General features: G+C 38.7%; 1 protein-coding gene across 2 annotated transcripts in view; it reads right to left on the reverse strand.

Annotated features, from left to right (window-relative positions):
- Positions 1-2,458: 2,458 nt before the first annotated feature.
- The window catches only part of LOC119781950 (BTB/POZ domain-containing protein kctd15), a 41,378-nt gene continuing 30,344 nt past the window's right edge, over positions 2,459-13,492 (reverse strand). For both annotated transcript variants that reach the window (XM_038282607.1, XM_038282606.1), the window contains exon 5: positions 2,459-6,417. In XM_038282607.1, the coding sequence (XP_038138535.1) occupies positions 6,259-6,417 (159 nt within the window). In that variant the 3' untranslated portion in view covers positions 2,459-6,258. The remainder of the gene's footprint in view (positions 6,418-13,492) is intronic.

Genomic DNA, 13,492 nt, shown 5'->3' on the forward strand with positions numbered 1-13,492 from the left:
AACTCTTGTACATATCTGGAAAATTTCCTGTTTGTGTGATAAAAACAAAATTTTTCGTATTTGTACTTATTTTGTAAAGGAATAAATGAGCTGTTTACTAAAATGAGCCATCTTGACTTTGTCTAATGCTTCTCTACATTAAAAGCACAATGGTAAGAATTGGTGCAAGGCGTTAGATCGCTCCTTTCTTCTTCTCTTTTGTTTTCCTGTTTTTGAGCTCATTTTTAATGCAATCAGTTTGTTGTTTTAAGTAAAGGAACTCAGCTATTCCATGAAGAATCTGCCAGCTCAATCACATGTGCAAGATGCATTCTGTACATTCATTTATTTCTTGGTTATAAACGCCGAAGCTGTCTATTTTCTGCAAATCCCAGCCTGCCTACCAATTTTATTATGTGAACTTTAAGAGATAAAACATTGCACAACTGAAACATGCTCAACAGCCCTGAGAAAGTCAGAAGATGTTGAATTTGCTGCCTCTTAGTGAACTGTCACATCATGTTTGATCCTATTCTAAATCCAGTAAAGTCGGGCATGAGAAAACAGGTTAAGATTATGCTTTAAGACAGCGTAGTTTAGGATATCTGTTTATGGCTAACTCTATTAACCCTGTTTCTATTAACTTCCTTAGAGTGACTGGATGAAGCTTTCTCTCTTTTTTTTTTGCCAGCCATAATCTTCCCTGGATTTGATATTATATCCAAAGAAAAGTTGTTTATATCTAAAAGAGTGGAAGCAAAATGATTCACTGGTTTTCAGCAACTATAAACCTGTAAGTGTAGCATTCCTGTGACCTGCCCCTTTTATTCTGATACCCAAATATGAGATCATTTCCTACACAAGTCACCTAATCAGCAAATAGTCATCATTAGGGATGCACGATATACTGTAATCGGCCCCCTATCGGTATCGGCCTTAAAACTGAATATCGGACATCGGCCACCCCACCGATATTTAACTCGATATTTGATCAGCTTCTGAGTTTCTAAAGTCTAAAAAAAAAAAAAAAAATACTACTTCTTCCTCAAAAACTTATTTTTTACAGACTTAAAAACTTCTAAAGACGAGGAAAAAATATTGATCCATTAAAATATCCCAATATCTTCATATGCTGATATATTGCCATTTAAAAACACCATATCAATCTCTTTTACTAATGAAATATTGCTATATGTCATCGTTATGCTACGAAATCCCCAGAAAATTCACCAAATGTTGCCATATTTTTATATGTTGATATATTGACGCGGTATCGATCTATTTTACTAACAAAATCTCACAAGAATTTGCAAAATATCACGAGAGTTTGTAACAGAACGATGAAATTTCATGAGATTTTAAAAGTTAAATAGATCCATACCGCGTTTTTAAAAATCAATTTGATATCAGCATAGGAAAATATATTTGAGTATATTATTTTTCAAAGTGTCAGAAATGGATAACAAAACTGCTATTTTCAATGATTACTTATTTTTGTCCAGCTTTAACATCGGTATCGATATCGGTTATCGGCTACATGAGTTTTAAAATATCGGCATATCGGATATCGGCCAAAATCCCAATATCGTGCATCCCTAGTCATCATTCATCACGTCTGGGATAAATCTGTTGAGATGCTTAAAGAAATTATGCTTTTGACCCAAATATTAGCTTGGTTTAAGATATGTTAAATTAAATACAAAAAAGTAAAAAGAGCACAAAATGTTTTATCCTAAGACATTGCTAAGCGATGCAGCTCAGGTAAGAAAATCTTTTTACATAATTGCTGTTAATCGTTATTTTTTTTGTTATGTCTTTCTTCAAGAGCGCCAAGATAAAAGCTTTTAAAGAGAAGCTTTAAAGGCCCTTTTAAAGTTAGCAAAGTACCCAGTAAGTTATAGGAAAACCTTTGGCTAACACTGCATATCACCCCAAACTCGTCAGCATAGTGACACATGGTGATGGCAGCATCACGACGATTACCTTTCTGTAGCAGGGACAGGGAAGCTGATTGGTTGAGGCAAATACAGGGGAATCCTGTTGTAGGATGCAAATTACTTGAGACAGCAGGATAAAAAAAAAATCAACAACCTTTACATACAACCAGAGCTACATTCTTAAATGGCCTAATCAGATACCAGACAGTAAACTCATGAAAATGCCTTAACTTGTGTGTCTCTTCAAAGAAGAGTGTGAATAAAATACTAAGATTTAAATTTGTCAGATAACCCAGAAGACCTGCAGCCTTGTTTCCAACTATATGTTTGTTCCACTAATATTGAGTTAAACAGGCCTTGTAGGCGTAATGTACACAAAATTACTCACAATTTATTGTAAACTACAGTATTCTGCGTAGTTTCTTTATAAAAAAGAATGATGTTTGATTTACCTTTATAAACATTTTAAAAACTCTTCAAGAGGTGGAAATACTTTCCAAGACGTTGCTTACCGCAGCCGTAAAAGATTGCATGAGACCAAATTCATTTATACAGTACATCCTTTTATTATCGCAAATATGCAAGAAAAGTCAAATGGAGACACTGTAAATGAACACATGCCCTTTAATACCACAGTCTAATTGTTTTAAACACTTTAAATAATATACATTTGCACCTTATTATACGCTATGAAATGTTTTTTGTAATCCATATGTACACAATGTAATTTTCAGGATTTCCTTTGTTCTTTACTGTGAAGATTTGTGATTTCTCAAAAACATAAAGGTCCCATAAAGCCTACGAGTCCTGACAAGTCAATACACAGTAACTGTACAAACCGAGTCGCCTCAGAGGAGGGGGCAAAGCCCAGCGGGCCGGGCAGCCGTGTAGGACTAGTGCTTCATCTGAAGAGCCAACAACAGTAAAGATGTTCAAAGAGTGTTTCAGTCCGGCCAAGTTGGTCCAAATCTGCTGAGATGCTTAACGGTTGGTGTTTTGTTTTTTGTTTTTATCAGTAACTTCTTGCTCCTAAATGGCAATAAGTGTTCCTTTAAGTTGTTTTTTAGAGAAGCATGAATCAGTTTCACTGAAACGACCAAAGTGCATTGAGGTCAGCTGCAGAGTCGGGTTGCCGCCTGGCATGTTTCTGAGAGACTCATCGGTTTGTTGTGGAGAAAATGGCCCGACGAGCACCTTCATCTCAAAAACAAGCAAACAACAAATGTCTTGGTTGACCTTTCCCTTTGAGGCAACTGGATCCATTCAGAGCAAATCAGAACAGAAACGGTCCTTTAGAGAGAAACTTCTGCTCCTGTTTGGACAACAGAGGCCCAAGTTTTATGAAGAACTAAAAAACAAAAAAACAAGCCCAGTTTAAATCAAGTCACTGCCAGCACCCACCAAGATCAGAGTAAGCTGCTTTTCTTCTGTCTAAGCTCCGGCTTTTGTAATGGAAGAAACAGCATGGTTAAGTTATACACAAATGAAAAGCGTGGAAACTCTCTTGCTTTTGTCTTTGATCGAAGACACGCAGAGAATAAGAGCAAAAGAAGAAGAGTAGGACTGAGTAAAATGCCGCTCACTCGTCTCTTAGCCAACAACACACTGATGCTGGCAGCCGAACTTTAGCTTCTGCTGTATGTAATGTTTGAAGATTTCTGAAGTAATCCTAACTTAGAAGTGACAATATTCAAACAGATTTCTCAACAGACCTGTCAGGACTTGGAGGATCAAATGTTTACATCCTTCATACAGTTTTAAATTATGCAGCGTGGCTCAAAGAGCATCTTTATGCTTATACAATCAAATGGTTTGGTTCTGTTGGATGCCTAATTTCTAAACCCGACGTCCACCTGAAGGTGAAACAGCTTGGTGTTGTTCGCTGGGGGCCGATGAAGGAGCGGCGCCTGGCCAGCTCTGTGGTAAGAAAAAATGTTCAAGTGCAAAAAAAAAAAACTGCTCATCAGGACAGCCTGGTCCTCAACTGTTTCACCTTCCGACTCAACTGCTTTTTTTTTAACCTGAATTATGAACCTAAAAGCTGCAAAACAGAAGAAAATCCATTCAAAAGTATTTCCTACCTTAAAGAGATTTCCTCTTTTACTCTTTTTGGCACACTTAAATGTTTCAGATGAGCAAACTAATTACAAAAATCTGTTTTTAAAACAAAGATTTTAGTCTTATAAAGGGAAATAAATCCATCCTTTTCCATAACTGCAGAGGATTCCCACTCCACGTTTCATGGCAGAAATATTTTCATCCAGCCTCTCTGTAGGTTTTGTGAGTACAAACAACTTGTTGGAAGCAAGCATCTGAGTTGGAACTTATACATATTAAAAATAATAACTCGGGTTATTATTTGTGGTCGGGATTATTAGCCTGCTGAAAAATTAACTTTAAGGTTCCAGACATAGAGCTGGAAATTTTCCTTCAGGATTTCTGCTTGAGAGAAAAAAAAAACATGGTACCCTCAAGGTGTTTTGCCCATTTTACAACACACGCCTTTTGGTCTCATCATTTCACAGTTTTGCAAATTTAAATGTTTTTTGTAAGAAATGTAACAATGTCAACAATGGATTTCTTCTTCCAAGTTTCCTTTCTGATGTTAAATCTCAAACACTGACCCTAAATGTTTGGCATGTCATGCTTTAGACATTGTGATGTTTTATAACCTGCTAAATGTGTTATTATTTTTCAGCCCAAGTGCTCCTAGGGTTCCCCTCTGTGCAACGTTTTCGTCACTTCTGGATGATGATGTTGATTAAGTCTTAAATGGTAAATGCCGCCACATACTCCATGAGAAGCGAGACTTTTTTTTTTTTTGTTCTTTCGGTGGCAAGAACAAAAAAAAGTCTTAAAGTGTTCTTACTTCCAGAGCTGAAGATGGACTGAGGGCTGGCGGAGAGCTGAACGTACAGCAGACAGTAATAAGAGCTCAAGGTGTAAGTTTGGAAAGACCGCAAAAACTTGGTGTCAACCTGGACAGATACACGAGGAGTCTCCGCTTTTCCAACCTAAAACCACCCTATTTAAATCCTGTCCAATCACAGCACAGACACCAAGCCAGACGTTATGGAGAACAAGCCGCGTGGCCCATCATGATGCTGCAGAGAACAAAATTGATTCATTTGAGAAAACATTTCCTATTTGTTCTAACATTTCATCAAATAAGGGCCTGATGTCTTAGAGCTTATCACCTACTTCATATAGTCAGACAGGTCTTCTTATAGCAACAGGTCTGTCTCTAGTCAGGCCAGAGTTTAACAAGTAAAACAACCCAAAAGTTAATAAATCGCCCTTAGTTGTTTGTATTGGAAACACACAGTGACTCTTTCTTTCCTTCACTCATACTTTTGCTCTGATATTGGAACTTGTTTGATTATCTGAAACAGCAGGTTTGGCCAAAAACAAAAGGGGCACTACATGTTTTGGAGCAAACAAGCAGAAATTCTACAGCTGCTTTCCTTTCTTCTGTGCGCAACACATTTGACTATAAAATTATGGAAACGTCGAGTTTTTTTTTTCTTTCTTCTATCCCTGTTGGAACAATGGGACTTTTTCTGGCTCCGATTTTCATTGCCAGTCATATTGCTTTTGCCACATAGCCTGCAGACATCTGAGTTTCTGCAGCCATTGCCAAGAAACGCTCCCTTTGCAAGCTTTCGAAGCCTAATGAATACAATGTTCGTACATCCTTCATTTTTAGAGACGGGGGGTGGGAAGAGACATTAAAATAATCCTATTAGTAATAATTGGTTACACCATGTCATGATAAAAAACAGCAAAGCGAGGGAAGAAAACATAGAAACCGTTTAACAAACAATGCTGAATCCGCTGAGGTTTGAAAGGGTCATGGGGATTCAGGGCCTCACAAAATGATTAAGTCCTTGACTTGACATCCTTGATATCATCCGAAGCTTTCCTGGACCACAGCAGGCCCCTGATCCAACAGAAACAGGCCTGGACAAGAGAGGTGGTTTCCATTCCTCTACATTGTTTTCTTTGTTTGGGAGAATCAGTCCGTAAATTTGTGCTAAAAAACAGAAAGCTGAAGCACCCGACGGTCCAACAGATTCTTTGGGTATTTTTCAAACAGAACGGAAAAACTTTTGCTGCCTTTGCTTTCCTCCTTTGTTTGGTCCTACATTCCCCGTGGAGTTCAGCAGAGCTGGTCAGGTTGAACACCTCTGCTGATATTTATGTTCTTGGAGGGGAGGCTGTGGTCCAGCTGGGGCAGAGAAGGGGAAGGAGGTGAAGATGGAGGCGACGGGAAAAGATGGAGAGTGAGGAGGTGGAGAAGAATAATGAGGAGGGTCCTTCTCATCCCCCCCCATAAAAATCTCTAGTCCAGGGGTTCCTGTTTTATCCTGATAGGGGTGTTGATTGAGAGGCTCCGCCGGTCCTCACGACACAACACGTACTCGCTGAACTGGGATGAGTCCACGCCGCCTCCACACGACGCCGCCACACTGAAGCCCTTCTGAAAAAGACGCTCCAGAACCTGCAGAGGAGACACAAGATGATCAAACTGAACTCCAAAAACTGTTATATTAAATATATAGTTGAATATTAAAGCATTGAAGCCTCAAAATATGTTTGTGTTGATGCTAAGGTCAATCCAAGCTGTTTTTAGATAAGAGTAGATAGCTTAAAGCTAATTCATTCATTTAAAAGTGTAAATTTTATTTTATTTTTTTAAAACCTGTTTAAATAATTCATTGAATTAGATCAACATTAGAGGATCAACATCACCAAAAAGAAAAGAAAAAAATGACACACATTACCAGTTTGTATTAAAAAAATTAAATATTATCAGTCCTAATTAGAGGTGTTGATAACGGACTAAACAGGTGCAGGAACATTTTTTGGCAAAGCTGGAAAAGATGTGGAACAACCCTGGAGCGAAAAAATTTACTTTTATCCTAACAGCATAAACTGAAAATAAACCCCAAAGTAGGAAAACTGTTTGTTTTGATAATTTTCTTAGATTGTGTGACCTTCGCTTCTCTTCAGACAGGAAACTTTTCAGTTGACAGGCTTTTACTGAAGCATGTATGTCTGAGGAAAAGGCTACATTTTGGGAACTGTTCCTGTATTAGGATCATTATTCTGTCTAAATACCCAAAGATGAGCCTTCTTCATTGTTATGAAAGAAGACCAATAGGTTTTTATTTAAAATATCCTGCTGTTTCTAAATATTCACAAAGCCCAGTAGCTTTTAAAGAAAAAGGGACCCACAGCATCACAGCTCCTCCACCGTACTTAACAGCAGGAAGGAGGTGGTTTTCATTCATAAATTGAATCAGATTAAAGCAAAAAAGTTCACCTCCGTACATTTGTGATGGTAGGAATTAAAGGATTGTTTTACATTTCTTTTTGTTTCCGTGAAGTACTTTTTTGTTGTTGTTGTGCTTTAGAGACTGATACTGGTTAATGTCTGCTAGATTTTTGAACAGAAGGCTGCACTTACTTTAGTGACATAACACAGTAATTGGTAGTAAGGGGTACCTGCAGTAAATGATAAACAAATTAATGAAAAGCTTGTCTTTTCTCTGGTGGAGCAGTAGCTTTCTACGTCTCAGATACTGTATAAACAATCAAGATCAAATTCCAATTGAAAGATGGACATGAGAGGAGCGCTGCTGTTCAAGTGCTAAACTTCCTGAGATCGCCATCAGTCCCAACATGCAGCATGTGCCACTAAACCTCCTCTCAATCCAATCACAGAAAGTGATAGAAACCAGAGGGCATTCGCAACATCACACCACCTTTGTAATATTCATGCGACTCACGCCGGATCGGCCACCGAGCTGAGGGCACGAGGAGCTCAAAGGGATGTGGAGAGCCTGAGAGTGAGCGGGGTGTGTTAAGGAGCCTGACTGGAGCTCAGCGCGGTGATTACTGGAGCTTCTAATTTGAGTAATGAGGCTGGGGTGAGGGAAGGAGTGAGGTCCACGAGCAAGAGAGGCAAAGGCAACGACGTGTGGCGAATGACGATAAGGAGCTAGATGTGGCTGATCGGTGCGAGGACAAAGTGTGGGAGCTGCAGGGGAAGAGCAGGAGATGGGGATTCATGTCAGCCCTCTAGTATGGACCCTGACATGCATACACACACCGCCATACATAGGAGTCATCCCGTCCTCTGCTCTAATCAGTGTGGGAAGTAGATTAGCATTTATTCTTTTGATTTTTTTATTTTTTAAGGTTGTTTTCTTAAAAGTTGCACAAGCTGAGGCGTTACTAGTGGTGAAGGGAATCCTCTGTAATTACAGGCAACGGTCCACAGCTTCACGCAGAAATCAGACCAACAGAAACTTGTAGAGCAGTTTAAAGCTCCCCCCATTAAAGCTTCATGTAAATCTTTATCAAAACTGAAATGCAGATCGATGTGCAGCTTGTAAGTCAAACGGACCACTCTGAAGAGCCCGCCCCCTCCCCCATGTTCATCCTCTGGCCATCTGACGGTGACAAACTCAGTAATTTGTGAGACAGAAAGGGCGGCAGACAGCTGATGGTGAGGACGGCTAATTAAGAGACCTGCCCAAGCATCAAACACTCCAGAATCCATGACAGGCGACGGAGGAACCTAACGATTATGGAAATGATATTACATCGCCTTCTTTGATCATTGCATCACATTGCATTTCCCCCCCCCCATCATCTCTTAACACATGTGGGACTCCGTGGTGTTTGGCAGTGAAATTTGGTCACAGAGGAGAAAGGCCTGATCAATAAAGATAGTCTGAAAACACTTTTATGATTAACGCACCGCAGCACAAAAGACTTAAGGATATTATTACAGATGGTTGTAACTGATTCAAGGATACTGTAATGACTCTAAGACGGCATAAAAAAAGTTCACGTTCAGTTTTGTCACAGTGAATTAGTGCCATGGGGGGAATAAACAATACACAGAGTAATTAGGCTGTATCCAAACTGAGGCTTCCAATGTCCACAGGACAATGTCCTGAAATCAATCCCTGCTGACAAGAGAAAGAAATGCTCCACGTTAAAAAGCACAAACATGCCTGTCTGCTACGTTCTTGTGCTACGTTCTTGTGACCGCAGGCCTTCACATCCCAGCTTAGTTGTACTTATGCAGATTTCCCTGCTTACTTTCCTTGCTCGTTTGTAACATAACAAAGAGGTCTGACTGTTAGCTCTGCAGCAGCAATCTGATTGGATGAAGAGGATGATGTTCATGATATGGAATTATAGATCCTTAGCAGCTTCCCCCACTGTGAACTCCACATTATGCTGCCATGATCACTGTTTGCAGTGGCATGAAAACTTTTTCTCATTTTTTCAGACGGCAACAGCAAGCAGTTACAAAGAACTGATGTTCCTCAGCTGCGTTCTTGTTGCTCCTTTTATAAACAAAATTCACTCAAAGTGTTTTAACCATTTATCCAATTAATACATAATCTTAAGACTAGCTTTCACACTGGACTGATTAAGGGAAAAGTTTCTGTAGATGTTTATAGTTAGGCTAGATTAAGAAACAATACCAAAAACATTCCCCTTCTATACATATCGTCAGTGAATATACCATAATGAAACTATTTGGCCTAAAAAAAAGTAATTAAATTAAATTATCCAGAATGAAATTTATCTCCATGATAAACATTTTTATTTATGTCTACATTATCAATTAGAATTAATGATGTTTAAAAATGGGATGAATTGTCAGGAGTTTTATTTCTTTTCTTTATTTGCTTTTTTCCTTCAGTGGAGCGACTAATTCAAAGAATATGATTACATACAGTTATAATCTAGGATGTTTAACGATAAAAATCACACTTCTTTGTCTATCTTGTGCCCTGAAAAAAGCTCATTTTAAATAGTTTTATTTTTGAAGTGCAGCATCAGTGATTGTGGGGCTATGATACAGTCAATTTATAAAGACAGCAAAGAAGTATTGAAGGGTTTTTCAACATAGAACCACAAAATATCCTGATAACGTTTTTAGTTCATATCACCTAGCTGTAATTTTTGGTAAAAAAAGAAGGAAAAAAAACAGCATCGCAAATTGAAATAAAGTAAATCACTAATGCAACAGGGAGACATGGTGGTGGCACTATCATGATGTGGGATCACCGTCTGTTATGAGTGACAGGGAAGCGAGTCAGAGCTGACAGGAAGAAGGATGGAGCTAAAAGCCTGTTACATGCTGCAAGTGACTGCATGAAGCAGAGGTGTATCTTTTAAAAGACATAGATCTATAGGTTTAGATCAAAGCTATGTTCTGGAATGAGCAACAAAGTTTAACTTCAGTGACAGTGGTTTTACAGAACCGAGGAAGCTGTATTTTTATCCGTCAGCCCCAGGGCACAAACCTTAAAACGCTATTTTATTCCAACTACATCATGTTTGAATATAACTTAAAATCTCAGTAAAGTTTATTGATCTAGAGTGGAAAAAAGGGGAGAAGTTAAACTGGTCCAACAGATATAAACCACTGTGGAAGCAAGAGTGCAGACGATGCAACCGAAGTAAACTCTAAATCCATGTTCGACTTCATTACTTCTGTCTGTTCTTTTCCCGCCGGTGAGACTGAAGCTGATTAAAAGCGTCTCCTCGCCCTCTCCATCCCCAGTGATCTGCAAACACGGCTCCTCCAAACAAACGCCAACCGTTCCATATTTAACCAAGTGAACGAGCTGCCACTCAGCCCGAGGTAGCCGCTGTTGTGAGGAGGGAAAAGCACCGGCCCCACTTCTCTACCCTCCCATAAAGGGAGTAAAGAGGCTGAAGCAGGAATCAAAGTGGAGAAGTTTTAGGGCAGGAAAATGGGAACGCCATGCAATATTGATGGCCGCCGGAGCATAGAGAAGCACCTCTGAGGAGGAGCTGCTCCTCATGGCGCAGGATTCAGAGCTGATTGACACGTGTGACACGGGCAGGCTGAAGCTTTCGACGGGTGCTGCACTCGAGAGGGGGGGCACTTTTGTTTAACAATGCAAAAGCTTGACTGGGAGCGGTAGCTGCAGCCTAAGCATGTCATCAAGCAGAGAAGCTCCAGCTCTGCGTAAATCACCAGTGATAGAGACACTTCAACTGCGGACTGGTTTTTATGCAGAGCTGGGAGCAGATGACCTGGGTTTACAAAAGACAGCCAACATTTTAAGACGTCTACAAACACAATGAATCTGGAAATGTGAAGAGCCACCCAGAGAGACTGAGAATAAGAGCTTGAAGTTCCAATTCAACAATCAATGGTTTCCCTTCCCTCTATCATAACATTGCTGTCACTGCTTTCATTCTTTATAGAACTAGACTAACAGAAAAACTACAAAAAGAACTGCTTTTCCTTCAGTCCAACTTCAGATTAGAGTTTGAAACTACAATAAACTGTTAAAACTATGGCCTCTGCAATAATACATCAACAGGAACGAAGCAGTGTGATTCTGTAATTCTTGTTCAGTCTTTCGTTTCCATTAAGATCAAAAATGACTTCACAGGACTTTTCATAAAAATGTGTAAAAGAACAGATTCTCACAGTAGAATCGACATCATTTCAAATAAAACATTTAAATAACCTCCTTCACCACTGATGTCTACATTTATACTTCTATAAAAGTTTTGCATGAAGTTGGAATACGTTTAATAAATTTGGAGGTATATTTTTTCTTTATGAATCCATTTTTTTTTTTACTTTTCCACAGAACCAGAAAGCATCAGACAGACAGTTTATAAAAATGTTTGTACTGCTAAAGCACCTTAATATGAGGAGTTTCAACATGATGTGGTCAAAATAAATAAATGGAAAATACGAGAGAAAAAGTCTTCTTAAACATTCCATCTTTTTTTCTTTTTTCTTGTCTTGACTCTTTCTGATCATCTTTTGAATTTCAGAATCAAACAAATATAAGCTTTTATAAAAATATAGTTTTTAAATGATGATTTAGTTCATTAAAGGATAAATTTATCCAAACCAAACCAGAACTACTGGAGCAATAATAATTCAACTGAACATGTCTCACATCTTGGCATTAAAACGTCTCTTGGATTGAGTTACGTAGACGTTGCAATCCATTGGCCCACAATAAAAACCTGTATCATTAATAGTAGAAAAACTGAAAGAATTATCCTTTCATCAAGTCACAGAAAACTAATGCAAGAAATAAAAGAACAGCATCAAAGGCACTGCAGATGTCACTGCTCTTGGTGAAGGTAAGAGCCTGAGCAAGACAAGCATTTATGAGGGAAGTGGACTAAAGAATGACAGTCAAACTTTTAGGAAGATAAAACTAACAGCTAAATGAAGGTCTTAGAAAGTCTGTCTAGACTTGGAGCAAACAGAGTGGCTGCAGCATGAACTGAAGCCAATAGACTAACAAATACTCGGCTGCACTTGTTAGTTTAGTCACAATGACTTTTTACTATTACAGAGTTTTTACAGGAATGAGTAAATCTAATTTAATGCTTTTTAATGCTCTTAGAAATAATTTATATATATATATATATATATATATATATATATATATATATATATATATAAACTTGCTTTCTCCATCTGTCACACAACAAAATCCTTCATCATCTCTACAATCGACAGGTTGCAGCCATGTCCCAAATTCCTCGATTTTCAGTCACTTTTATTTAAATTTGGATTTTCCCATTCTCTAGCCTCTTCTTCGCCTTGAACTTCTTTTCCAAACATGCGGCTTTACGATCAACCGGAAGCAATTCAGCGCAAACACGAGGAACTAGTTATATCTGATGAAATTGTTTTTATAAAGGTTTTTTTCTTTTTTTTCTTTTTTTTTTTAAATAAAGCATTTTAAATGCTATGATAATGACATGTAATATATTTTCCGATGCCAGTTAAGGCCTTAATTTAAAAAAATTATAATTTAATGACTTTTAATGATTTTTAATGACCCACGGAACCCCTGTATTTGGGGATACATCCTTTTTCACATCGGGTCTGTTTTATATGAATAAAGTCATTATGAAAACTGCTTTTTACATGTACTTTAGGTTTTTTTCTGTTTGTGCCAGTTATCAGTCATCCTTTTATTTCTAAAAATGCTTCATCAGCTCTCCAGCTACAAGGTTCTCTATGCAAGCCTGAAAAACTGAGTTAAAATCTGGCTGCCTCTGATCTCAGCCTGTTTTGTGGTTATTTTTTGTTAGTATTAAAATGTTTTATTTGTGTTTATAAGTCTGACAGAACAACGTGTTTCTTGCTGAGTCTCACATTGTAAACTGTAATGGTTTTCTAGCGTGATTCGGCCGTTCAGGCCACTGCGAGGTGTTTGTGTGGCCTTGTCTGCTCCACTGGACATTGCTCTGCCTCTTCAGCCGAATCAGGACTGATGGAGTGGCAGAGTGACATGTGAGAGGGTGTTACAGCACGTTGTGTACCCTGTCTAGGCAGCGGGGAGGGGAATAGGCCCCCATATCTACGTCTGCCTCTGCTGTCACTTTGATGAAGGACGGATTGGCTCCGGTCTGATCCGAGTGCTTCAGCACGATGATGTATAGAGCAGGGACTCCAGCTCCAGAGCCTGTGCTTGTTTTTGTGCACCTCTGCGACTCTGAGGTTAAATGTTTTCCCTCCTTCCGTTCTA

The sequence above is a fragment of the Cyprinodon tularosa genome, unplaced genomic scaffold (assembly GCF_016077235.1).
Source record: "Cyprinodon tularosa strain WSP-4 unplaced genomic scaffold, ASM1607723v1 ctg186, whole genome shotgun sequence".
NCBI lineage: Eukaryota > Metazoa > Chordata > Actinopteri > Cyprinodontiformes > Cyprinodontidae > Cyprinodon > Cyprinodon tularosa.